General features: G+C 50.5%; 1 protein-coding gene across 1 annotated transcript; it reads left to right on the top strand.

Annotated features, from left to right (window-relative positions):
• Nucleotides 1-9,978: 9,978 nt before the first annotated feature.
• On the top strand, nt 9,979-26,745 carry PAX6 (paired box 6). Its single transcript, XM_045557730.1, is given in 13 exon segments — nt 9,979-10,027; nt 10,386-10,446; nt 13,151-13,261; nt 13,263-13,291; nt 14,046-14,176; nt 15,104-15,319; nt 16,035-16,200; nt 22,019-22,177; nt 22,647-22,729; nt 22,955-23,105; nt 23,206-23,321; nt 25,790-25,940; nt 26,628-26,745. Coding segments are annotated over 13 exon segments (1,509 nt in total). The 3' UTR covers nt 26,714-26,745.
• Nucleotides 26,746-28,000: the final 1,255 nt, after the last annotated feature.

Below are 28,000 nucleotides of genomic sequence, written 5' to 3'. Positions count from 1 at the left end.
CCAAACTTAAACTAACTCGTAGTTCTGCGGGGCGAAAGTCCTGGGAGCTCAGCCCTAAGCGGCTGCAGACGCCCAGGCCGGCTTAGGCGGGGCCCTGGGAGCACCCCGCCCGGGAGGTTGGGGCGGCTTTTAGGCCAGGCCCGGGTGTACCCCCCTCACTTCCCACTAGCGCTCCTGGCGCCCCCTTTCTAGACCTTCGGAGGACGTTTGGATCTCAGGCACCTGTGACAGGTGCTCGGGACCGACACCGAATTGCGAGCGGTGGCCTCCCCCTACCCACCCCACCTGGAAACGCGGAACTACCGAAGCAGCCGTGCGGCCGCGCGCCTTACCTGGGCCAGGGTCTTCTCCTCTGCGGGTCCCTCTCCCCGGAGCTGGGCGGCGAGCAGGTTGCCCGCTTCGCAGTGGGAAGTGGACCTTCTCCTCCAGTCATAAATCAAACCCAGCCATCCTCAGGCCTCCTCCCTCATTAGAGATGTTTATTGGAGATTGTGTTTATTCGGCTGTCACGGCGAGAAAACGCAGTGACATAATTACCTCTGACCAGAGTCCTCGCCCCGCGCCCAGGGCGAGCCGAGGACCTCCTCTGTCGCCTTCTCACTCCCGTGCCCTCCTAGATCCGAGGGCGAATGAGCGGCTTGTCTTTTTTTTCCTCACACCCTCTCACATAATTTGGATTATTAGAGAAATTACTATTCAAATTTCCCCAGGGCACGGAAGTTTATTTAATTATTTTAGAATTTGAAAGGAAAACCGAAGGGAACCCAACGCCCCTCTGGGGCAGAAGGGGGCAGCTCGGAAGAGACGGAAAGAGATTCCCTCTCGCTGCACAAACTTTTCACGGGCCGGGCCGTGGCGCTCGGGGGCTGGACGCCTCTCTACGCCAGAGCCGGGCCTGAGCAGTACGCGCTGACCGCGAAGGATGGCTGCCAATATTGGTGGTGTTATTTGTTGCTTCATTTTTCATTCTTTCCCTCTCCGGAGGAATCAGAGGCCTCAGGGTCCCAGGCTGAGGATTCTTAAATTCTCCCCAGCACGGCGGAGCCAACCGCAACTCCTTCCCCGCCCCCCTGTTCCCCGGCTGCCCCACCCCACCCCCCCGGCTGCGGTTTTCCCCACTAGCCAGGTTTGTAAGTCACCATATGTGATGAAAAGCGCCGGATTGTTCTTTAATTGAAAATACATTTTTTTTTTGGAGAGTGCGCTGACAAATATCTAGGATCCCGGCTTTTGATCCCTCGCTGCCGCCTCTGTTCTCCAGTCGCTAATAAAACTCGCATTGAGCCCCTTAGTGCCTTGATTAACAGGCAGATTAACTCTTACTGGGGTTGGGAACAGCTTGTCCTAATCAATGTCATTTTAAAAGCCCGTCAGGATGCGCTTAGCTCCGGTTCCTTGGCTGCTCCAGCGAGCCAGCCATGACATTTGCTCCCTCCCCCACTCCAGCCTCAAATCCCCCAGCAAAGCCTCCAGTTCCCACCCGCGTGTTCCCAGCTATACGACAGGACAAATCGCAGGACTCGGTCCCTGGCCTTTAGAACAGGCAGCTGTTTAGAGAGGGGGTCTCCAGGGAGAAGGGACTGGGGTGGCCTTGGCTTGCTCTCTTATCGTTTGAAGCAGAACTCTTGTCTATTGGTGGCGGAGGTTACAGGGAAAGGGTGATGGGGGATCATCCTGGGGTGACGAAATGGAAAGCAAACTTTCCTAGGAATCCCATTTGCAAAAATCGGAAATTGCACTGATTTCAAGTGTCCTGCAAATCAGGAGTTTTAAACTCTGTTCCTATCTAGACAGCAGCATGTGCTGGACTGCTAGAAATCTCTTCTCTGGGAGATCCCGCTGAACATTTTTTTAAAGCATTTTTCGAGGGGAGGGAGGAGAGAGAGAAGGGAGAGAAGAGAGAGACTTGCCGCCCAATGTGAATGGAAGAAGACTAAACCCAGAGAGTGCCCTGATGCACTAGCCACTTGGCAGGAGATGAGGAAGGGTGAGGGCAGCGCGCCTTCCCCCCAGCGGAGTGAGGACACAGCCTGGAGGCGCCGCGGGGCCGGCTCCGGGCTCTTCTCTCTTTCCCTACGCTCTGGCTCGGGGAATCTGCTGCGTGAGCGGGAACCCGGCAGGTTGCTGGAGAAAGGAGAAGGACAAAGGCCCGAGAGAGGGAGGCACCCCGGACTGGGCGGCTGGGGTGGGCGCCTTCACCTTTAGTGCTCCTTTGACCCGTCTGCCAGCTCCGCAAGCCAGGGAACCCACCTTCCCAGGGTTTGCAAAGAGAGAGACGTTTGGGGCTCTGTAAAGTGACGCAGGTGTCTGCAGAGACTCCTTCTCCAAAGAAATGCCAGTCTTCACCCTTCCCAGCCCGCCAGTACTATGCCTCTGCCTGGCGGTGGAAAGAGGGAGTTCGGAGGTGTCAGAACGCGGGGTGGGAGACTCTTGCTTCCGAAGGTGGGCGCTGAATGCACGTCCCCCGAGAACTGGGCACTTCTTTGCCTCCCCAGAGGCCGCCCCCAGACCGGAGACCCGATGGGGTGGGCACAAGAGAATGCCAGGGGCCAGTGGGGGTGAGATGGTGCCTGATCTCCCACTTATACGTCAGTACTGGGCAGAGGCTCTGGGCACTCCCCCGAGAGCCGCGATTCCCAGCGTGACTCCCTGGGTACAGCCAGCCTCCAGTTACTGGGTGGGACGACCCAGGCAGCCCCTACAGGAACTCACCGCCCAGCCCCTGAGAGGTCGTGCTCTGGCGCCAGGGGGCGGAGAGGGTAAGGGGGGCATGGGCAGAGGCGGAGAAAGGCAAGACAGTAACCTAAGGTGCAGTCCCCTCACCCTCGCTCCATGGAGGGCTGCAAGTGGACCTCAGGCGCGCTGGAAGCCGCAATTAAAATGGCGACCTGCGAGTAGTCTCAGTTTGGCGCACACCTCTGGCAATGGCGCCCCGCACCCCCGTCTCCGCCGTTGCCCCCACCCCCAGGCCGCGTCGCCCCCAAAGCAGCTACTTGGCAGAGGGAGTGAAGCGCCCCACCGGGCAGAAAAGCACCCCTACCTTCCTTGAGACCCGCCCAGAGAAATCGAGGAAATCTCACTCTTACCCCTCTTTCCTTAAACTTTGAAAACTCTGCCTCACTCGGGGGCTGAGCGCCCCTCCCTAAATATTTACACATGGGAATCAGCCAAGTCCTTTTTGTTTCTTGTTTGTGCAGAGGAGTTTCCAAGAGTCCTTCCCGGAGCCCCCATCCCCACCCAATGACGTCAGTGGCATTCACTCCTCGCTCCTTGCCTTTTCTGATTTTTTGTTAAAACTTTTCTCCGAGGTGAGGTGGGGGTTGGGGGGGGGTGGTGGGAGAAGTAGCTGATTCAAAGAGCCAGTGCCCTGGGGGGAAATAGCAACAAGATTACGGCTGCTTCTTTCCGAGGCAAAGCTTAAGAAGGTGCTAATCCACTCGGTCGCTAATTGAGAGGTTGTAAAAATGATATTCGCCTCCAGTTCGGACAGAGTCACTGGGCCTTCCCCACCCCACCCCCTTCAAGCCCAGTGGACTTGAGTTCAAGCTTCTTTAATGCTCGCTTGAGAAGTAAAAAGAAAGAAAAAGAGAACGCAGACTCTGACTGGTCTGGGACCCAGACCCGCTGTCCCACTTCCTGGGATCCTCCGAAAGTCGCGGTCCTACGAAATGAAATCTCGCACAGGAGGCCGTGGACCTGGGCATCCGACACCACCTCCTTTGCCTCTCGTTTGGGTTTCCTCCCGGCGCTGAGTGCTCCTGGGCCGCGGGAAGAGGCAGAGCCAGCAGCCCTCCCCAGGCCCGAGAGGTGAGCGGGTTGTGCGCCCCAAACTCTGGCTCGGGCCAGAGAGGCCTCCGCTCCCCCACGAGCTCTGCTCTGGCTCCTTGGTCGCGGGGTTGCTGGGTCCCCGGTAGGGACGAAGCGTGAGGCCCACACCACGCCAGATGACCCAAGGCGGCCTGCAGAGTAGAGTCCTCACGGTCCCGGCGCCCAGGGGCTGCGGCGGCGTCTCGGCCTGTCAGCAGCGAGTTCAGGCTGCGCAGCCTTTATTGATGAGCTCTGACTTTCAGCACTTTTCATAAGTCAAGAAGAGTCAAGTGTGCCCGGCGGCGGCTTCATCTCAGCCTCTTTGCCTCAGCTTTGCCAACACCATGCCCCCTTGCCGGGTCCTGGGGTGTGTCCCGCATCCCAGGCCTTCCCATTCCCGGCCCCACGGCCCGGCAGCCTCCGAGAGAGCTCCGGACAGCGCAGGACGAGGCAACTGCTCCTCCCCTGTCACCTTAACTGCGGGCTCTGAGGGGCGCCTTTGGAGTGTACTGAGGTGTGTCTTAATCGTCCGGCATTCAACAAATGGACTTCTGGTGTGTGGTCAGAAGAGAAAAGCCATTTACTTACTTTCCTCCCCGGTTTTCTGGCAACAGCTGAAGGGGGGCTGCCTCCGTGGCCTGAGCAGACCCAGGAGAGGGAGTCTTGGTGCGGAGGCACACGCCCCACACAGATAACCGGTGGCACACACACCGACGCACCGACGTGGCCGCAGGGACACACACACGGACACACACACACCCCACAGAAGCTCTCGCAGCGTTGGTCACCCCCCTCCAGGCTTCCATCACTCCTCCTCCCCGCTTATCTCCCCCTCGCTTCCCCTCCTCTGGAGCGCCTGGAAAAGCAGCCGCACTTAGTCAACAAATGGCACGTGGGAGAAGTTGGTGAGTGTTTGGTGAGGACTCTTCAGGGCTTTTCACAAGAACCCTCTGTACACAAAGTAAGTGGCGTGTTTACTCGGGCCTCTCCAGCTCGGTCATTGCCTCCGCTCCGCTGCGCACCGCGGCTTCCGAAAGGAGAGAGGAAAGAAGAAAGGGCCAAGGGGAGCGCGGTGGGGGAATGGACAGGCCCCCAGAGGCCTGGCCTGGGAAGGCCGCTGGCCTCGTTGGGTTCTGGCCAGGCGACCTCCTCTCGGCCTAGGGCTTCGCTGAGGCCTCCGACGCCGGAGTGGAGCTGCCGGGACCCAGTGACGCTCCTGCCCCTTTTCTCTTCTTCCCAGAGGCCAGGTGGCCTAGAGTGCAGCCACCGTTGTGCTCCGAGTCCTGGGGCCCAGGCCGAGGTGGGGCGGGGGCGGGAGAGGGGGGCGGGCGGGGGCGGGGCGGCAGGCCACGCTGCACTCGAGTTGGCAAGAAAGCACAGCGCAGAAACTTGTTCCCTCCGTGGGCTGGGAGTCCTGCACCCAGCTGGGGGGGGGGCGGTGCGGGGTGAGGGCTACATCCCCAGCCCAGAAACCTTCATTCGACCGCTCAAGTTCGCGGCCGCAGTGCGGGCCGCGCTGACTCCCGGAGCGCGCGGAGACGGGAGATGTCGGCTAGCGCCAGAGCCCGGGCGCGGGGGCCCAGCGCTGGGGAGAGAAGCCGGGACCCACCAGCGGAGCCGAAAACAAGTGTATTCATATTCAAACAAACGGACCAATTGCACCAGGCGGGGAGAGGGAGCATCCAATCGGCTGGCGCGAGGCCCCGGCGCTGCTTTGCATAAAGCAATATTTTGTGTGAGAGCGAGCGGTGCATTTGCATGTTGCGGAGTGATTAGTGGGTTTGAAAAGCGAACAGTGGCTCGGCCTCATTTCCCGCTCTGGTTCAGGCGCAGGAGGAAGTGTTTTGCTGGAGGATGATGACAGAGGTCAGGCTTCGCTAATGGGCCAGTGAGGAGCGGTGGAGGCGAGGCCGGGCGCCGGCACACACACATTAACACACTTGAGCCATCACCAATCAGCATAGGTGTGCTGGCTGCAGCCACTTCCCTCACCCACACTCTTTATCTCTCACTCTCCAGCCGCTGACAGCCCATTTTATTGTCAATCTCTGTCTCCTTCCCAGGGATCTGAGAATTGCTCTCACACACCAACCCAGCGGCGTCCGTGGAGAAAACTCTCACCACCAACTCCTTTAAAACACCGTCATTTCAAACCGTTGTGGTCTTTAAGCAACAACAGCAGCATAAAAAAAACCCCAACCAAACAAAACTCTTGACAGAAGCTTTGACAACGAGAGAGGATGCCTCATAAAGGTGAGTCCGCTTCTTTCATCTCGCTTTATTTTTATTGCAATATTCAGGCAGGTCTCCCCCTTCCTCCCCCCTTCCTTCCTTCCCTCTCGCCGGTCCCCTCCCCCACTGCTACGCCGGGAGTGTTGGGCAGGAGAAGTTTCCACGCAGGAGCCCAAACTTTCTACTTCCAGCGAAAGCCCGCGTCGGAGGGCGACGGCCGATGAGCGGGAGCGGCGCGGTGCTGGGGCGGGCGGCCGGCTCAGCCCCAGCGCCAGCGCGGGCTGAGCTCGCAGCAAGAATCGAGGCTCCAGGCGCGGCTGCAGCCTCGGCTCCCGGGCCCATCATTGCCAAATGCTCCCGACCGGCGGGAGAGGACGAGGAGGCTCTGTGGTGCCCAAGGCCCCGGAACGGCCTCAGAGGCCAGCCGCCGCCAGCTGCTTTGTCCAGCCCGGGGCCCAGAGAGCGGGCGCGCCGAGGGAGCGCCGAGGGAGCCGGCTCGCCGCGCCGCCGCCCGCCGCCGGCCCTCGGGCTTTGTGCCGCGCTGGGCTCCGGCGCAGAAGAGCCCGCTGGCACTCGAGCGCCAAGGGGACACCACGGCCGCCACCAGCGCGAGCAGAGTCAGTCGGCAAGGCAGCCACACGCTGGAGGCAGAGAGAAAGAGCGAGCGAGGGAGCGCGAGCCGGGAAGGAAGCCACCAGGCCAAGGCGGTCGGACGCGCGCTCCGAGGGAACTCAGAGCAGGACTGGAGGACTGTCAGCTTCCATCAAGCCCCCAGGCTCTTGCCCCCAACTTAACTTGAGCGCACAGCTCGGAACTTGAAAACTCTTCGCTCTCCAGACTTCCCAAACCCTCCTCTCCCTTGCCCTGCGAAGGCTGGGGGTCTTCCCGGTCCTCCGGCCCCCAGCTCTCGGTGGGTATCTTTCCTTGTTTTCTCTGACCAAGTCGCACCAGGTGTTGCCATTTCAACAAGTTTCTAGGTGGCAAGGTGGTTGCTTTTTTTTTTTTTCCACTCCCTGTCCTCTGATTTTTCTCTTTGTGAGGTCTTACAAATAAATCGATATGAAAGCATTGGCTTTCCTCCTCGTCTGATCACATCCTCTCTCAGCTAATTAGTCTGAGTAATTTGAGAGCTTTCGGTTCTAAGACCCAAGGAGGAAAAGTGTCTTTTCAAAGTTCATAAAGTTGTTGCCTCTTTCCTTGTGCAGATTTTCTCAGTCTCCCTGCACCATAATAGCCCTGAATTTTAGCAAGTGTAATTGGGGGAAATGGAGTTGAATTTCAAGTGGAAATGCTTTCTTTTTCGAGTGCTAAAACCCAGCCCTTCATTCATGGGTGATTTCTAGAAAGTTTAAAAACAAAGTGAACGTGGTTTCTTTCTTTCTTTCTTTTTATTTTCCCCTCACTCTCCCAAGCTTCCTAAGCCATTTTGGACGTTTAACTCGAACTTGGGAAGGTTTAAGAAGGGGGTGGGAGCAGAAAATGAAATGAAAAGCAAAAAGCTTGATAGCCTGGTGAATTTACTGAGGAGAAATAATAGTTGTTGCAGTTGACATTACATTTTTTATGGCCGGTGACCTTTGCAAACGTCTGAAGGCAATTTGATTAGTTGTTATCTTATTTGGCCCTAGAGAGTAAAACTTTGTCATTTTAATTGCTAATTACTCTTTGGCTGGGGACTGGGAGGACCGAAAGTGAATTCTCCCCTTTACCCCAGCTAAGAAGTTTTGGGATGGATTTTGAGAATTAAGTAATTAAAATAACAACAGCATTTGAAAGCTGAGGCTTGGGTTGGGGACAGGGAAGGGGGGTAGCGGCCCTGTGGTCTAGTGGACGAAGGCCGGGGTGACTCCAAAGTGTCTGGAGACAGTTCTGGATGTGGGTCTATGGCCCTGGCAAGGCCATACAAAGCCACGGGCTGAGCTGGGGTGCTCAGGCTTCGGCTCAGGGATCTGGCCTCTCTGAGTCCACAGGACTGCTTCTGGATGTCCATAGGACTCACTTCCTGGGTTGCTTTTGCACTAAGTGTTAACGATTACTTAAGTAATGAGATAGATTCTTAGCCGAGAGGGGGATGGGAGTGGAGCAGAACTGGAATTTGAAATGCTACCACCTTCCCAGCTGCTTCGAAAATTAATCAGCTAGGCCTCTCTGGAATCAGCTAGTGAATTTTTAAAAATGGCATCATGAAGTTACCTCCCAGCCCGAATGGGGGCATTCAGTTGTGATTATGTACAGTGTGGATTACAGAGAGGAGTTCAGGAAGTTGTACCCCTCCTAGGGGAATTCCACTCCCCCTTTCCCAGCCTACTACTTTGCTGCTTTAGAGTCCTGCATTTGGTGGAGGGGCATTTTGTGTCACAATTGAGGTATCTGCCTGTCTGGGGCATGACTATGGATGCGGGGACTGAGAGGAGGGAGTTGTTGGAGAGCCATCTCAGCTTAAGGTAACTAGGTAGCCCTCTGCCGTGGCCAATATTTACCAGGCCACATTCGGATGCTGAGGAAAAGTCCTCATCTTAGATTTATTTTTTATGGATTTAAGCTGCTTACCAGCTAGTTAAAAATTAGACCACAAAGGGCCTGGAAGAGTAAAATGTGCTTCTGGAATTCTTTGCTTACAAGCAGGCAAAATTAATAATCACTGTAGGCAAAACAGGAAAAATAATGCATTAAAAAAACAACAGGGAGAAATGATGCTGTGACTACTTCATTATTTTACCTCCTTTTTGGGGGGCAAACCTCTTGAATGGGCTCTTTATTGTAACTCTCTCTTCCCAATTGAGCTCCCCACGGTGCCGTTGTATCTTTTTACAGCCCCTAACAACTCACACCAGTAACACAATTACCTCCAGATATTTATAACAAGAAATTACTTTTCTATTTTCTCCACTCTCCCAAGAATCTGATTTAGGGAAAGGTAGGGGAGGGGGTGGAGGAGGGTGAGCCTTGGAGGACCTGCAGTGGGTCAGGACTTATGGAGCTAGAAGTGTCCCTCTGTTCCCTTTGTGAGTTGGTAGGTTGTTGGTACGTTTGGTTGGAAACTGTGTTGCTGGTTAGGGAGACTTGGTTTTGCTCCTTGGGTTCGAGGAAAGCCAGAGAATAGAAGCCATTGTTTGCTGTCTGTAGGCTTTGTCGACCACGCTCACCCCCTCCTGTTCGTACTTTTTAAAGCAGTGAGGCGAGGTAGACAGCGTGTGTCACAGTACAGTAAAAGAGGGGAAGATCTAAAAGCCAAAAGAGGAGTTAATCACAATAAGCGAGGTTTGGGGGAAAAAGTTGGGCTTGACACTTTCAAAGTCTCAGAAAGAGCTAAGAGATAGATGGAGAAGGGGCTACGGGAAAGTTTTTTTTTTTTTTTTTTTTTTTGAGGAAGGAATGAAGGATAAAGGGGTAACCAGAGAGTTGGGTTCTGGGGATCTTGGGACAACTGAGGTGGTGAAATTCCTTACGGAAAGAGGAAATATGGCCCCTGCAGCCCTCCCAAACTGCTCTAGCCTCTGCCCTCAGGAGCCATGAAGTTTGGAGGTCCCCTTCCCTCACCTCCAAACTTTAGGTATTAGTCTCCACTCCTGCTCCCCAGCTCTTGGCCTCTACTCTTTTCTCCACTATCCCTCCTGTTTCCCCCTTCTCCTTTCCATGGTTCTTGATATTTTTACAAAGTGGGACCCCAACTCATCAGATTCTCCACTTCTCCCAAGCCAGACCAGAGCAGCCTCTTCCAAAGGGTGGGGACTTCTGTGGGAGAGGCTGCTGGAAATGTGGGTGTAATGCTGAGATTTAGAGTTTATGGCAGTTTGATTGAACCCCAGTTGCACATTTTTTTTTCCTGAGGGTGGGGCTCAGAGAGCCCATGGGCCTATGCGTTTGAGCCACAGTTTGACATACGATTCTCTCCTTCTGTTTTGTCTTAGGGGGAAGACTTTAACTAGGGACGCGCAGATGTGTGAGGCCTTTTATTGTAAGAGTGGACAGACATCCCAGATTTCAGGCAAGTTCTGCAGTGGCTGCTTTGGGCTCAAAAAACAGAAAAAGTCAAAGCAAACTATTTCAGTATACTTCTTCATTATAGTTCAGATGGAAGATGAAATTGAAAATTGGGTCATGGGTTCTCCTGATTAAAGGGTTAACCACAAAAGGATTTGGAGGAAATGGATTGGGAATATTGGAGTATTTTGTTTGAAACTCAGCGGGTAGATTTTGTATGCACTGGCAGAGCTGGATGACCCTCAGATCGCCCCAAGCGGCTGATCAATACCTAAAGAAGGGAGATTCTCCTGTCCTGGCCCGGGAGTTCAGGCCTACTTGATGCGGCAGCCCAGGATTAACTCCTATTTTCTTGCAAACAGAGACCCATATTCGAGCCCCGTGGGATCCCGCGGCCCCCATCCAGCGCCAGCATGCAGAACAGTAAGTGCCTCTGGTCTTTTTTGGACTTCGGGTTGTGGGCGCGCGGACCCGCGGGTCAGCGGAGGGCGCAGAGGCTCGCGGTGGCGGCGCTGGCCAGGCCGCCCGCTGGAGGGAAGAGGCCCGGGAACCAGCGCCGGCTGCGCCCCCGTCCGCTCCCGGCAGCCCGGGAGGGGAGGCCGGCAGCCCGGGAGGGGAGGGCGTTTGTTCTGCTGTTCCCGATCCTGGAAGGGCAGGGGCTGGGCCCTTAAGAACAGCCCTCTCGAGTTTTCGAAGCTGCTGTAGAGAAACCCCCCCCCCAAATCCTGTAACTCACACCCCCTCCCCGCCCCTGCCCGGGCTCTGACCTCGGAGAGAGGGGCTGGGCTGAGCAGGGCGGGGCGAAGGTTTCTCCAAGTTGCGCGAGGAAAAGGAGGCCCCTTTGGGCTTAGCCAAGACTGAATGTCTCCACCGACCGGGCAGGATGAGGGGCTTCCCTCCCCAAGTCACTCTCAGGGCAGCTCCTCCCCTTCCCACCCCAGCTATGGGCCTAGAAGGGAAGCAGAGCACCCAGGCCTAGCAGAGGGGTGGGGTGGCAGACTTGCACCGTGGGGCTGTTACAGGGCTTGGGAGGGTTTACTGGGTGTGGGAAGAAGGTGGGGGCTGCGTCCAGGAACTGGAAAAGCCCTGCCCTGCCAGCTGCAACTGTGTGGGTCCTGGTCGTCCCAGGCCCAGGTGCTTTTGATTCCATGGCTCTTGTGCCTCCCTTCTTTCCTCTGCCCAGACCCCTTGGGCTCCCACCCACCTTCCTGCTTGGTCGGTGGGTGCTAGTATGTGGCAGGGCTAGTCTAGAGCTCGGGCCTGGAAGCCTGGAGGCCCAGTGAAACCGGGTTGAGGTACAGGGCTTCAGAGCTCAACAGTACTGGGTGTGTGGAAAGGCCTAAATCTTCTAGCAACCTGCCCTTGCCGAACAGCGAAGACTTAAGAGGGTCTCCAGCGCCTTAGCCTTCTGTTCTGGAAACGCTGGTCGCCCCCTGGCGCCTCCGGGCCTGGTAGGCACGAAGCTCAGGAAAGGGCACAAAGGTGGCGAGCTGTGTGGCGGTAGTTGTGCAGAACCTGCCGGATCCCAGGGCTTGGCCCAGGAGGCACCCCCCACCCCCGCCCCGGCGGCTGAGTTCTCCGCCTGGAGTTCAGACTCCCCAGCCGCAGGCTCTCTCGGGTGGGCCCCGGCCAGGGCGGGCAGCGCTGAGCGTTTGCCGCTGCGGCCTGGCTGGCGGGCCCCGAGGGGCGCGGGGTCGCAGACTGGCCCGCAGGGCTTTGTGCCGCTCGTTCCCGGCTGTGCGCGAGGCGCGGAGCATCCAAATTGACACCATATGTTTTCCTATTAGATGCTTCGCGGTCGAATTCTAGGCGCATAATCATCACCACTGGGCGAGAGCGCCAGCCGTCCCTAGGGAAGGGACACAATGATTGAAGCTTAACCTTTGAAGGGGAATTTAGAGCTGCGTTTCCTCACTGCCATTTCGACGCTGGCAGAGGCGCCCCTGGCCCTGGCGTCTGCTGGGCGAGCACCCGCCAGCCGTAGCTGCGGAGGTGGCGTGCAAGTTGTTGTTTTTTGCAATGGGGGAAAAGGAGGGAGGTCTAGGTCTAGGTTTAGGCGGCCTCACACGCCTTGGCATCCGTAGACTGGGAATTGCCCTGACTATGCGTGAAGTTTGGAAAGTGTCTCTTGGTCTCTCTGGGACAGCCTTTCTTTTTCCGGGAAGGCTTCCTTTGCCCAGAGGTGGGGCTCGGTAGCTGGAGCGCCAGATAGAAATTGTCAGGCAAAGGAAGGCAATAAAGGGAATTTAGGAGAAACCGGAAGCGCGGACTAGGCCTTACTCTGTTGGAGAAGTGGTGTCCCCGCAATGTCCCCGCATGCGCTGGGCCCGGCCGCAGCCCAGATCCTCCAAACGCCTGTCACTTCTCATCGAGTTGAGGCTCTGCCCCACCCTCAGTGAGCACCCCCGCCAGCCCCAAGCCTTCGGCTATCCTGAAAATGCGGCTCCCCTCGAAGGGGAAACGAGTGCAGTTCAATCTCATCTGAGTGATCTACAAATAGGGACGGAAAGGGTCGTTTTATCACGGTCCCGTTTGTCGTGACGATGCAATTTCCCGGAGCGGAGCACTGTCACAAAGTGACAAGGCTGCCACAAGCGCCCCGACTGATCTTTTCAATTAGCCTTCCATGCATGATCCGGAGCGACTTCCGCCTATTTCCAGAAATTAAGCTCAAACTTGACGTGCAGCTAGTTTTATTTTAAAGACAAATGTCAGAGAGGCTCATCATATTTTCCCCCCTCTTCTATATTTGGAGCTTATTTATTGCTAAGAAGCTCAGGCTCCTGGAGTCAATTTATCAGGAGGCTCCAAGGAGAAGAGAGGAGAGGAGAGAAGAGCCGAGCAGGGAGCCACGTCTTCTCCAGGGAGGGCTGCTCTCTAGAGTCGGGGCTGCAGGTTGGAGATTTTTAAGGAAGTGGAAATTGGCGATTGGCTTTGTATGTGTGCCTGTGGTTTTTGGGGAGGGGGCTACAGAGAGGTGCTAACTCCCTCTCCCTATTCTCTAAGATTGGACAATAGGATGAGGTGGTGAGATATAAAGATAAAGGAGGGATGGGGGACGCTGTAATGTGGTCTTTTCTTTTTCCTTTCTGTTTTTGATTTTTGCTAATATTTGTCCTTGGCTGAGGGGAGGGCGGAGTTCAGCGGCGGAAGTAAAGCGAGCAGTGGCCGGAGAGCGCAGACCCCCGGCTCTCGGCCTTACTTGCGGCAGCCCGTCTCCTTCGTGGCTGAAGCCGAGCGGGGGCTGACTCTCACTTCGGCAGTGGAGGTGCGGAGACCAGGATTGGGGTTCACTAGCCACAGATTTGCTGCTCTGGTTCTCCTCTACTCCGCTCCCTTCCCTTCTCTTATTAAAACTAAACTAGACTAAACCAAACCTGGTGTTTGTGCCGGGCCTTCGCCAGAGTTTGGATTGTGACGCAAACATTTCTGGATTTTGGCGTCCAAGGGAGCACTGAAGGGCTGTAGGATTTGCTTATCACTGTTGCAACACTGCAGAGACCTTGGAGATTCAGTGTGGGTTCTGAAGAACTCACGGTTTTCAGTGACACTCAAAGGAGATCTTTGGGAGGAGAACCTTAGAGCCGGTCATTTGCACTTTGTGGGTTCTAGAGTGTTTATGAAGAGGGCAGCGGGCTGGGGGGCACTGATGGGGTGATGGTGGTAGTGAGGCACATGATTCTTGTTCCTTGGCATGTGTCTGACTCCGTGGCTTCTGCAGTCCAGCGGGCAGGAGCACGACTGTGTTTGGGGCTGGGCTGCCTGATGCCCCGCATGGCTGGTGGTCCGGTTGTCATTTTTTTTGATCTATAGCAGGGACCTGATCGCCGAGGTTGGCATGGGTTGGCAGAGGGCTGAGGATGCATTGTGGTTGTCTTCTCTTCCTCTTCCTCCTCCTCCTCTTTTTCTTCTTCCTCTTATTCTTCCTCTTCCTCTTCTCCTTCCCCCTCCTCTTCCTCCTCCTCTTCTCCCTCCTCACTCTGCTCTGCTCTCCTCTCCTTTCCTACTCTCCCTTTCCTCAGGTCACAGCGGAGTGAATCAGCTCGGTGGTGTCTTTGTCAACGGGCGGCCACTGCCGGACTCCACCCGGCAGAAGATTGTAGAGCTAGCTCACAGCGGGGCCCGGCCGTGCGACATTTCCCGAATTCTGCAGGTGATCCTCCCGGCGCCGCCCCACTCGCCGCTCCCGCGGCCCTCCACTCTCAACGCCCTCTCTTCATTTCTTACTGTAAATGCTGCTAATTATGGACTCCCCACCCTCACCCACCCCAGTCCTCAGTCCCCAGTCTCCACCCCACTCCCCTGCCTTCCGGCTTTCCCCTCTCCTTCCACCATCCTTCCCTATTTCTTTCAACCTGGGCCAGTTACATAAGATAACTCATCTGCTTAAGCAAAAAAAACTGTGATTTTTTTTTTAAAAAAACGTTTTTTCATTTGGTAAAGACATTCATTGCGATAACAGTTTATGAACTGTAATGAGCTGAGATATATAAACCGGCATAATTTCATTCCGCTCTTCCCCATCCCATGCTTACCTCAGATTATCAGATATTTGTTTTCATTCTTCATGTTTATGAAGAACATATATTGACTTTAAAGGGCAACTGCTATTTACCCCTCCCTAAGTCAGATTTACTCAATTGGGCATTTTTTTTTAAGGAAAAAGAAGTTAAAATGCAGTTTATTTTTCCCCTTTGCTCTTTAAAACATAACACCAATTTAAGCAAGATCAGCACAAAAAATTTAATCTGACTTCATTTTGATGCATCTTCAGGCAGTGTTTTAAGAAACAGTTTTTTGAAAAAAAACTTTAAATTAGTTTTTTAGTTCAAACTGTTTGAAAGTATCATATTTGTAGTTTTTAGGGCTACAGATGTAATTTTAAGAAAAAAAGCTCTCTACAGTAAGTTCTCATACCATTGAAGGTATATTTTTGTGTTATAGACCCATGCAGATGCAAAAGTCCAAGTGCTGGACAATCAAAACGTAAGCTTGTCATTGTTTAATGCATACTTAAACAATTTTATTTTTGTCTTGAAATTATTAATAATGTGGTTTTCTGTCCACTTCCCCTATGCAGGTGTCCAACGGATGTGTGAGTAAGATTCTGGGCAGGTATTACGAGACTGGCTCCATCAGACCCAGGGCAATCGGTGGTAGTAAACCGAGAGTAGCGACTCCAGAAGTTGTAAGCAAAATAGCCCAGTATAAGCGGGAGTGCCCGTCCATCTTTGCTTGGGAAATCCGAGACAGATTACTGTCCGAGGGGGTCTGTACCAACGATAACATACCAAGTGTAAGTTCACTGAGGACATTTGCCCCCCCTAACCTAAGCTCCATGCTCTCTCTTTACCTCCTTCTTCTTTACCTCCTCCCACTTTCCTCTGTCCCAGTGTAGCTCTGTCTCTGTCCTCTGCCTACTCCACATTTGTCTCCTCTGTACCTGGGGGTATCGAGAGGAATGCCCTGACCTTTTTGACTGTCTGGAAAATGGGAGTCAAGTGTGGGAAGTCGTTCACTTCATTTGCATGCTGCAAAACAAAGGGCAGAGGCACCTGGGGAAAGGTACATGAATCAAGAAGGAAAATGAAAATGAAAACTAGATTCTAACTTCCTCCAAATCCACCTGCCTGAACCTTCCTTCAGGTGTCACACACCTATTTCCACCCTAATATAAAACAAATAAAATGAAAGAAAGCTCTAAACCACTTCTAAATCTTTTTTTTTTTTTTCGGGAAGTGTTTTAACAAAGCAAATCTATCATGTGAGTTAGGTCACCAGAGATACCGAGCAACGGCGAAGGACTCCCCTTCTCCCAGTTCTCTACCCAACTCAATTTCCATGCCAAGAGTGGTGGCTGTCATTTTTTTTCCACAGTGTATCTGCAAATCCACCCACTGTCCCAGGCTTTTAAATGTGTTGAGGGTTTTTAAGGCAGTGGGTGAGCTGAGATGGGTGACTGTGTCTTCCGGAGACACTACCATTTAGTTTGATTTTGGTTTGATTTGCAGGTGTCATCAATAAACAGAGTTCTTCGCAACCTGGCTAGCGAAAAGCAACAGATGGGCGCAGACGGCATGTATGATAAACTAAGGATGTTGAACGGGCAGACCGGAAGCTGGGGCACCCGCCCGGGTTGGTATCCGGGGACTTCGGTGCCAGGGCAACCTACGCAAGGTAAAACCCACGCAGCCATCCTCCCAACTCTCCATATATATGCAGCCCCTTGCCTACCCTCTCCTGCCCCAGCCTTTTCCTCCTCTGGGTTTCTGTGCTTGGGGAATGTGGTAGGGAAGACTGCATTCAAGGGCCTGGGACACATCAACTTACACTGTATGTAGGTGTTGTTGTTGAACCATCTGTTGACCTGGGAATGTGAGGGTTGTGCGTGACAAGAGTAGTATGAACATGGCCGGTGTGTGTGTGTTTGTGGGCAGGAGTATGTGCACGTGTAAGAGCAAGCCCGGTGGTGCATTATTCAAGTTTGACATTAAAATGCACGGAGAGCCCCTTGCTGTAGAAGTGTGACAAGTTAACACACTGACAGACTGGGAGGTAAACATAATTGTATCGTTTTGCTTTTTGCCATAATTGACAAATTATGTGACTATGAGTAGGGTGCATCGGAGGTGAGCAGGGAGATGCTGGGCCGAGCGGAGAATTGGGCATTGGAAGTGGTGGTCTCCCAACTAAAACAACTCCACCATCCTTGCCCCTCCCCCTCCTCCCTCCACCCCTCCGGGCCCCCAGTCTACACTCTCTGTGGGTGGCGACTACGTAGAAGTGGTGGGGTGAGGATACTGTGAGGAGGACGGCGGGGTGCAGGGAGCGGCTCTGGGGCTGGAAGGCGAGATCTGCCCTGGAATGCCCCAGGTTCCGTGCGAAGGGTTGGAGGAAGAGGAGCGGCTGGGGAAGGGGGTCAGTTGCCCCCCCACCCCCCTGCACACGCACACCGACCTAGCTTGGTCAAGAATAGGAAACAGTTTACTCTGAAGATTAATCGGTATTTGTTGTCCTCGTGACAAGGAGATAATATGCGGGATAATGGGACGTGGCGTCTCACTCCCAGGAGCACAACGGAGCCTGGGGGCTCCGGGCCGGGGGCGGCCGCGGGACGGCGAGGAGGCTGCCGGCGCGTCCGTGCGCTCTCGGACCGGCTCCGGATGCCCGGCGCCTCCGTGGAGTCGGGCTAGGGAAGGGAAAATCGGTAACAGTATGCGAAATATCTGGTACAAAGGATGCTTCTGTCACTCGCAAGAATTTGTTATGGGAACAATCCTGTCGCTCTGTAATTGCTCATTAGAGAACGTTTTGTTTCTCATTAAGGCGACATGAATAAGCGTCTAGTTGAAGGAGACAGCTGTAGAAATGTTCCACAAGAGACCTCTGGACACGATTCGGCACCAATTGCCAATTAGACATGTCAGTTTTAAGAGCAGAAAACAATATAGGACGGACACTGGGAAGATAGGGAGCAAAGCGCTCGCTTCTTGTTTCCCGGCGCGGCCACTCGGCGGCCGAGGCCTCCTGACGCGCGGGGCCCGGGCTCCCCTGGGCGACCCCGCCCGCGAGGGCCTGAACCCCGCGGCCTCCGGGAGCGCAGCGGGTGCCCAGGCCCCGGCCGACTCCAGCCTCTGGTGGGGCTAGCGATTGACCCAGCTGAGTGTAGCCAACCCCAACCCCGCCTGACCTTTGAAACTGTAGGATTCCCAGGTGCACACACTGGACACACCCAAATGACTCCGGAACTTCGCACTCGCGCTCCTGACAACGTCCACCTTCCGCCCCCAGCAATCTTAAGTCCTGGTGACCCCCTTCCCCCCGCCAAGAGTCTGGCCGACTTGGTGCAGGAAGTCTTGGGGAGGGACGCAGGACACAGTGGCCAAGGGCTGGAGGATGGGGGCGCTGAGTCCAGAGCCTCCAACTCCGGGCCTCCCGGGTGGAGGGCTCACATTTGCTTGGGGCGCAGGGGGTGGATATGCCTTCCCGCTTCCTGGCGCCGAGACAGAAGAGGAGGGCAGCGGCTTCCACCAGAGGTGGCGCCCGATTAGGGCAAATTTTCGTCCCTGGCAGCGTGAGGACAGGAAGCGAGAGTCTAACCTGCTAAACTCTTGGTGATGGTTGAGGCCGGAGGTGGCGCTAGTTCAGGAGCTTTTAACTTTAACGTGCCTAGTTGCTAGAAAATTCTGGGTCAACTGCCAATTCCCCCTCCAAAACCCCCGTTCTTGTGCCTCCTCCCCCAGGTGCACAACCCGTAGCCCCAGCTGCGTGGGGAGGACGCGTGTCACCCTCGGTTCGCTCGGGCGCTGGAGGCGAGCTTCCGCTCACGATCCTGCGGAATCCTCAGGCCTTTCGGCGCTAAGAGGGTCCCCCTCCCTCCCTGGCCCCCTTTCCCGGCCCAGGAAGCCGTTCTTGGGTTTTAAAGAGTCCATTACTCCAAAAGCATAAGGCGAGGTTAGGTCTCAGAGGGAGACAAATATGGTTTCCATCTGATCAACGCCATGCGGCAGTGAATAAAATCGTGAAGATGTGGGCTGACAACAACAAGAGACAACTCTATCCAGCCCCAATTCTCCAGCGATTTGGTGGTTTTAGGGATCACGGAGACACTTTTTCTTATCTCCTCCCCTCACCCCACCCCCACCCCCCATAATACCCAGGCCCTCTATAGGATTTAGTCAGTCTCTCTTTCAACAGATGCTACAATGTTTTGATCCGCGCTCCAGAGCTGAAAAGGTGCCGCAACCGGGTTGCTATCTTTTCTTGCTTGTTTTCCGCCTCACTGATTAAGACACTAAGAAACTAAGGAATGATTTTATTTCCCAGCGTCTTTTTTTTTTTTCTGTCTCTCTCTCTTTCTCTTCTCCTTCTTCCAGGAAACAAATCCTATCCCCAGCGTCAGATGGTCCTGGGGCTGGGATAATGGGAGGCGCTTTCACTCGCCTTCTCACGGATTAGGCTGCAAGGTGGACGGCACCCATTGAAGGCCCCTTCTTTGCGCGACTCCGAGGGGGCGCCTTTTAAAGAAGATATCTTAATTGTCTACCGCTTAGGTTTATCATGTGGGGAATTTGAGATCCAACTTCTAGTTTTATTTTGTTAAAAGCTTTAAGAGTGGAAGGTAAAGCCACTAAATGGGAAAAAAAAGGCACCCAATCTGACAGTGACTACTTGGTCACCGGTGACCGTCTGGCTGCAAACAGTTGCCACTTTTAAAGTAGCAAGCAAATTTTCAATAGTGCACGCTTGCTCTCCAGGGTCGTGGAGGGATCCTGCAGCCACGGGTTTCTTCTTGCTGCTAATTCCACTTTTTTTTTTCTTAAAGATTTAAAATCTAGCTCCCCTTTCGCTATTGACTTTTCTCCCCTTAAATGCCAGCCCTGGGTGACTATAGCATTCCCATGTGTGTAAGAGTGTGTGTGTGTGTGTGTGTGTGTGTGTGTGTGTTTGTGTGTGTGTGAGAGAGAGAAATATGATTATGAATCTCCATGTTTTTAAAATTTAGAAAATGTCAAATAGGCAAAGGAGAGCAGAGAATGCTATCTGTAGGGGTCTTCTGAGGGAGACTCAGGCAGCTTTGTCTCACTGGCAAGATAGAATGAGCCAGAAAAGGGACTGGGGTGGGGCCTCCTGGAAGGCAGGGGTATGAGTGACCATCTGAGAGATAGGGACTGTGTCCTCCTCAGCACCCCCACCCAAAATTCCTGATGTGTGCAGATTTTTGTATTTTCCAAAAGCCATAACTGATCTGCCTTGCTATTGGCACAGAAAGGGTTATTTCTAGTCTTCCTGGTTCACCAAACCCAAAAATAAGGAGGGGAGCAAAACACTTCGAAAAGTCACCCAGAAACTTGGGGCAGTAAATTAGCACAGACACTTGTGCCTGCACACGTGAGTCGTGAGCAAGCCTGTCACCCTCCGCTAAGTAGCCCTGCCCCGGCTCCCCCCTTCTGATGTAGTGCAGGACGACCCAAAATAGAGCCACAGCTTGCTTATTTACTAATGCTCTTTCTCCCCCTTGTCCTCTTCTTCCTCTCTCTCCCGCTCTTGTTCGACCCTCTTGTCTCCTCATTCTTTTCCGTCCTTTCTTCTTATACCTTTCTGACGTCTGTCTCTTTTGAGTCTTCTTTCTCCCTCCTTCTCCCTCCCCTCATCTTTCCCCCCTGTTTCCCTCCCCCACCCCCAACCCAGGTCTCCCTCCTGCCTCCTCCCATCCGCCACAAACACACCCAGCCTGGTCCCCATCCATCCTCCCTGCCTCCTGCCACCCCCTGCCCTGGCCCCCCATCCACCCTCCAGCCCCCCAGCCAAGCGCCCTAAATAGCACCGAGGCGCCCGCTCTTCGGACAGTGATTAATGATAGCAGAGCAGAGGGGTTAACACACTTCACTGAAAAGTCTGTTGACTGGGCTTCTTGTAACACAATGTGGCCCGCTGCACGCCTCAAGAGAATCCTTTTGTTGTCCGCACTCATTGTAGCCTCAAAATTCTGCCCACGAAAGTTTGCCAACGCTCCTGCCCCAGGAGTTTAATAGTTTCCCTTACTCGCAGGGCATTGTGCGGCGCTGAAAAGCAGCCCCTCGCTATTCAAGTGTTGGTGGTCATCTCAATAGATCTCCAAGGGCCCATATGGTGGCCAGTGCCGATGAATCCGCCTGTTTAAATGGGGGAGAAAGTTGGGGTTTTAAAACATTTCAAAGTTCCTGAAAAGATCCCACTAGATCCTGTCACAATTCCCTGAACTCTTTGAAGGCACTGCCTATTGTCTCCTGGTTATAAATGATATTCCTGGCCAAGTCGATTCCCACCAAGGCACTCCTAGTGGCTCCTCCCCCGCCAACTGGCCAAGTTTCCAGGATAGGGAGTGGGGCAGCCCAGTTGATATCCCTTGGGGGCCTCAGGACCCAAGATCCAGCACCCAGCCTGCAGTGGCGCTGGAGGCCCAGCCAGGGCCTGAGTCCTTCCCTTCAGACCGGCTCTGGCCTCACAGGCAAGGTGCAAGGCGAGAGACAACTAGCCCAAGTGCACATCTCACCCTCCGAGCGGCAAGGGAAAACAATAAAACTTTCCCCTGTTTAATGATAGAAATTACATTAAAAGTGGTGGAAATGCCCTAATTAAAAATGTACCACTTAAATGATATGCCAAGGATTCAGCTGCAGCATAGCACATTTAGCTAGTTAGTGAACTCTCTACTATTTCTTTTTTAAAATTACACGTTAAAAATTTAAAAGAAATCTTACTTTTCTCTGGTGCAACACATTACAAAGAATGGACAGTCCTTTTATCTAAATATAAAATTCCATTTTCAGCAATTATAGCCTGTTCTTGGTGATGATATAATTACAGCTGTGCTCGTAATAGGTGTCAAGGCGAAGCGCACTCATACAATAGTTGAATAAAACTGCAGAACAATGCGAGCACTTCTAAATTCACAACCTTTAAAATGAAATTGACTGTGCAGAATTCAAATAAAAACTAGATAAATATTTTTTTTAAAAGATTACAAGCTTGGTTTGGTTTCTTAATAGCATTTTCTACAAACCTATCAACATCTAATTGATTAGATAGGAATTACTGATTATAGATCAACTGAAATCTTGAACATCACTCTTCTATTTTCCCAACACAGCCATAGGTAAATACATTCTGTAGGGAAAGGGAACTGAGTGAGGCATTTGGGGCGTCAGGGTTACTAATGAAAGATCATTTTAATTGGAAACTTCAGTGCTTATTTTGTCATTCAAAGAAATGCCACTCTGTGTGTACTGTAAAGACTCATCTTGATAAAAACAGAGAGAAATAAAATGTGGGCCAGGTAACTAATGTCTCGAATGTCTTTTATTGAAAGAAGGCTGATACTTAGTTACCTTGGGAATGTTTTGGTGAGACTGTCAGAATATACTGCTCTTGGAGCTTAAGACTATACCATGTCCCTTTTGGAGGCTCCAAGTTATTCCAAATTTCTCTTACCGTCCTATTCTTTTTGTTCCAGATGGCTGCCAGCAACAGGAAGGAGGGGGAGAGAATACCAACTCTATCAGCTCCAATGGAGAAGATTCAGACGAGGCTCAAATGCGACTTCAGCTGAAGCGGAAGCTACAAAGAAATAGAACATCCTTTACCCAAGAGCAAATTGAGGCCCTGGAGAAAGGTGATAGAGTTTTTCAAAGTAGAGAAGCAGTAAATCAAAGTAAATGCCACATCTTCAGTACAAAGAGCTAAATTTAGCCAGGGCCCTTTGCATAGAGGACTGAAAAGGTTTCTTTTTTCTTTCTGTCTTTTTATTTTCTCTGGGCATCTTTTCAGAGTGTGTGCGTGTGTGTGTGTCTTCTTTCTTCTTTTCATGTACCAGTAATTCAAAGACTAGAAGTCTAACTTACAAAGAAAAAATGACGATTTGGCTATTTCAGGCCACTGAAGGGTCATTGAATATCATTCCAAAGAAAATTTAACTTGGTTCTGGTGGGAAAGTTCTTCCAAGCACAGTCAACACTAATAGCCAAAGGATTTTAAGGGGAATTGGCTGGAGGTGATGGGAGTGGGAATCAGCTTGATCCAGGGCTTGGTCAACATATTTTGTGTAGTTCTGGCGCAACATAGAAAATAACTTACTCTTTCAGAGTTTGAGAGAACCCATTATCCAGATGTGTTTGCCCGAGAAAGACTAGCAGCCAAAATAGATCTACCTGAAGCAAGAATACAGGTACCCAGGGACTGTGTGGTTTCACGCTTTGTAGTTCATACCACTTGCCGTTCCTAGAGACAAACGTGCTTCTAAAGGGCACGTTATATTTATTTATATAAATAGTAACAGGTTCAATCTACTAAATAATCTGCTGCCATGGAGGTGGGGAGGGCGGCGATGGAGGTGTTGGGTGGGCTTGGCTTGGGGTCAGCACAGGGTTAACCTATTCTGTCTGCTCCCTAGGTATGGTTTTCTAATCGAAGGGCCAAATGGAGAAGAGAAGAAAAACTGAGGAATCAGAGAAGACAGGCCAGCAACACCCCTAGTCATATTCCTATCAGCAGTAGTTTCAGCACCAGTGTCTACCAACCAATCCCACAACCCACCACACCTGGTAATTTGAAATCGTAATGCTGCTAATAAGTGCGTTTAAACCTGCTTGCTCTGGGCTCGGACTCTCACCATGACTACTTGTCATTTCTCTCTCTCTGCAGTTTCCTCCTTCACATCTGGCTCCATGTTGGGCCGAACAGACACAGCCCTCACAAACACGTACAGCGCTCTGCCGCCCATGCCCAGCTTCACGATGGCGAATAACCTGCCTATGCAAGTAAGCGACACCCGGTACCCTGAGAAGAAGTGAGGAATAGGTCGGGCTCTGCAGACCCCGCTGGCTGTGTCTGCACCCTTGGGAGCCTTTTGCACTATAGTGATTGGACTGACCAGTCAAGTCTGAGACAGTCAATCCAATCTCTTTTAATTGATTGACTCATTGATTCATGCCCTTAAAAAAAAAAAAAAACAAACCAAAACTGATCCCTTCAGTCAAGTTAATCTGCCTTTTATCATAATGTTAGCTTGACAATGTTGGGTGGTACTGGGGCATGTTTTGGGTAGCAGTGAAACTTGTACCAGAAAGTGGAAATAATGCTGGCACACTGTGAGACAGTAAGAGGTTAGTATTTTTAAATTTGGATTTATGTTAATATGTTCATATTAATAAAATATATAATCTATGCATTTGGGGCATTATTTATGGTATATGTGATAAACTAGTGAGGAAGAAAAAAAGGACCAGAAATGGAATTTTTACGTAGTGATATATCCTTTCTATAGTGGGAAAGCTAGTTTTCTCTGTACGTCTTACAATAAGAAAAGGTATAGAAGGTGTTTGCTGGAAATTTAGTGTGTCTCTGCTGTGGATTGTGTGAATGCATCAAAATGCATCGCGAGGCTCTGTACTAGGTTCACCATTTATGAAGTCAGTTGTACAAGGCAGGTGGTGGCCTGTACTAGACCTTGTTACTGGATGAATTCTTGATGGGAAAAAAAAATCCATCTTCTGATGGGCCGTCTGCCTTGGTTTTCCTGGGACTCCTGTTTGTGCAACAATTAGAGATGTCGGATGGTGTGAGATTGGCCAGCATGTGCCTCTGCTGGAAGCAGTTCTGGGGTTACACAGATTGTTTATTCTCCACTGAACATCTTTTGCTGGATTTTGAATCCAAATAACAGCAAAATGAATGTTTCACGGTCTTCAGACTAACATAGGAGCAGCTAGATAAGCAAGTTCATAGGAATTATTTACATGTTTATTTTTATTGCATCTGGATATTACTGGCGATAGTGCAATTGATGTAAATTAAGGGATTAACAGCCCATTAGTTGGTGTTGCTATAACCGCCCTGGAATTTTCCAGAAGTCAGTTTGCCTAGAGGAAATGATTGTAGGAATTAGAAACAAATGCAAGCTGAAATTCTGACAAGGCCCTCAAGGCTTGTTTGCCTCTTTGAACTTGATGTTGGCAGTCATCATCTGACTTTAATAAGGCCACAGAGTGTCTTGTTCAGTTTTATATATTGTGGCAATATCCAAGTTGCTGTGAGGATAACAGAATGTGTTGTTACCATATATTAGTGTTGTTTCCATATTGCAGAGTGGTGTAGGGGTAAACACTGACTTTTAAAAAATCACACAATTTATATAATTCAAAAGTATTTGCATTCATAAAGCATAAAGACAATGAAAATGATTTTACTGTTCAGAGAAAAATACTCTTTGAATTTTGGTGTGGGTGGGCCAGTCTGTCCATCTATTCATTCTGTTGACCAAAATCTTCACAACCATTTTATAAAGGGTGAATGTCTTCCTCTGAACCTTCTCTGATGCGTCACCCTCTCTGAGAATGTGGATCCTGAAATGTTAAACATTTTTCCCATTTACAGAGCAGAGTAGTAAACTGTACTGTTGTCTCCCTGTTCCCAACATTATGCGTCTATGAATTCATCCCAAGTTTGCTGCACTGGCATTGCTCCGTGAGAGCTCAGGAGAGGTTTTGTCCCAGCTCTGCATATTTCTTATTTAGTTAGGAGAAAGGTTGATCTCAGCACTACCAGTCTGAACATGTAGAGTGTAGCAACACAATTTTATGGCTAAAACCCAATCTGGGTTTTTGGTTCTGGGTTTTTGACACCATACGGCCACAGTTAATTCTCAGGATGGGGTTGGATTGTATTTACTGACACTTCTGACCATTTTAACCTGAGATCATTATGGATCTGCCTCTTCAAAGAATTTTTAATCCCAGGAGTCCAGCTGTGAAAGGTTCTCAAGGTCCCTAAACCACACTTTACTGAGAGCTCCTCCCACTGCTCTCTGCCCTAAAGCTTGAGATACGGGATTTGGGGGTCACAGGGTTTCCAAATAGATCCAGATTTGCAGGGAGAGGCGATGTGTTTTAATGGAGGTCCTCATACTACAGATTCTCTAAAGATGCCAGTAAAGGTTAGAGATGAAAATGGACAAAAATCCTATTCATTTATGGATGGTGCTAACTGTTGTCTGAATTCACAGTGGTTTAGAAGTTTGGTGTACAGACGGCTTTACTCCAGCTGTGGCCAATGGAAGGACTAGTTGGAGGCCAGATTGTAGATTTATCACATGGAGTTCCAATATTTTACATGAAGGGATCCTTAATGATCAGACTTGTTGGCAGAGTTCCTGGGGAGGAGGGAGCCTTGGGGATAGGGCTATGTGATGTGTTTCTCAGTAACCACAGGTTTGCTTTTCTCCTCGCAGCCCCCAGTCCCCAGCCAGACCTCCTCGTACTCCTGCATGCTGCCCACCAGCCCTTCGGTGAACGGGCGGAGTTATGATACCTACACCCCCCCACATATGCAGACACACATGAACAGTCAGCCAATGGGCACCTCGGGCACCACTTCAACAGGTGAGCCGCTGCTCTGCAGGCTGCACGGGGCTGGCCTTTACAACTTCTTTTGCCAGGTGATCTCCCTTCGCTCAAAGTTTACCCCAAAAGAACCTCTTGGCCTGGTGTGAGGGTGTGTTTAACTCTTTGCTGCCTTTATTTCTGGGAAAAACTGATTGAAAAGGGAAACTCAGTTAAGCTAGTTAGTAATTTGACACCATACAGACAAAAACCAAAGTAGTTTTTCCTGAATTTGGTCACAAAAGTTGTGCATGAAGACAGGGCCTGAGACTGTCTTCTGAGAGCGGATTATTAGCCAAACCTCAAAAGTAAGGGCTCACTGAGCTGTGTGGTGGGTGCTTGTTCAAAGACTTCTCACCCTCCTAGCTCCTATAGGCCTTTCGCTGCAGCTGAAGAAGTACCACAGTGCTTTTCCAGAGATAGTTTTCTTGCTGAAGTTCCAAACATTCAAACAAATCAAGAGTTTTTTTTTTTCTTTTATCTTGGGTGGGGGGACTTGGAATTAATAGGTATGAATAAACTTGTCTAGTTTCTGAAGCTACTTTTTTTGGTAACAGTTGAAATCCTTTATAATATAGTAATAAATGTTAGAAAGTATTAGAGGCTTTTGAAAGCCTATAAATTCATACTCCATGCCTGTCTCTTAAAAGGAATATCTACATGGCTATTTCTTTCATCCACTTCTAGGACTCATTTCCCCTGGTGTGTCAGTTCCAGTTCAAGTTCCCGGAAGTGAACCTGATATGTCTCAATATTGGCCAAGATTACAGTAAAAAAAAAAAAAAAAAGGAAATATTGTGTTAATTCAGTCAGTGACTATGTGGACACAACAGTTGGGCGTTCAGGAAAGAAAGAAAATGGCTGTTAGAAGCACTTCAGTTCTACAACTGTGTCCTGTATTTTACCACTGGGGAATGGACTTGAAACAAGGACCTTTGTATACAGAAGGCACGATATCAGTTGGAACAAATCTTCATTTTGGTATCCAAACTTTTATTCATTTTGGTGTATTATTTGTAAATGGGCATTTGTATGTTATAATGAAAAAAAGAACAACGTAGACTGGATGGATGTTTGATCTGTGTTGGTCATGAAGTTGTTTTTTTAAAAAAAGGAAACCATGATCAACAAGCTTTGCCATGAATTTAAGAGTTTTATCAAGATATATCGAATACTTCTACCCATCTGTTCATTTTATGGACTGATGTTCCAAGTTTGTATCATTCCTTTGCATATAATTAAACCTGGAACAACACGCACTAGATTTATGTAAGAAATATCTGTTGGTTTTCCAAAGGTTGTTAACAGATAAAGTATATGTGCAAAAAAGGGTAAGATATAAATTCAAGGAAGAAAAAAGTTGATAGCTAAAAGGTAGAGTGTGTCTTCGATATAATCCAATTTGTTTTATGTCAAAATGTAAGTATTTGTCTTCCCTAGAAATCCTCAGAATGATTTCTATAATAAAGTTAATTTCATTTATATTTGACAAGAATACTCTATAGATGTTTTATACACATTTTCATGCAATCATACGTTTCTTTTTTGGCCAGCAAAAGTTAATTGTTCTTAGATATAGTTGTATTACTGTTCACAGTCCAATCATTTTTGTGCATCTAGAATTCATTCCTAATCAATTAAAAGTGCTTGCAAGAGTTTTAAACTTAAGTGTTTTGAAGTTGTTCACAACTACATATCAAAATTAACCATTGTTGATTGTAAAAACCATGCCAAAGCCTTTGTATTTTCTTTATTATACTATTTTCTTTTTAACCTTATAGTGTGGTGTTACAAATTTTGTTTCCATGTTAGATTAACATTCTACACCAATGGTTACTTTCATAATCCTGTTTTACATCCTGATGATCTTTAAAGAAATAATTCTTACAGATATCATAAATCAAAAATGTGTTAGAAAAAAAAATCCACTTAAAGCTCTGTGTAGATCTGTGCCCATTTATACGCACAACATATATACAAAATGGTAACATTTCCCAGCTAGCCATTTAATTCAAAAGCTCAAAGTCCAGAAATAATTTAAAAATGCAACAAGCTATTAA

This window comes from Lemur catta, chromosome 7 (genome assembly GCF_020740605.2).
Source record: "Lemur catta isolate mLemCat1 chromosome 7, mLemCat1.pri, whole genome shotgun sequence".
Taxonomy (NCBI): domain Eukaryota; kingdom Metazoa; phylum Chordata; class Mammalia; order Primates; family Lemuridae; genus Lemur; species Lemur catta.
This window is presented reverse-complemented; position numbering and strand designations above follow the sequence as displayed.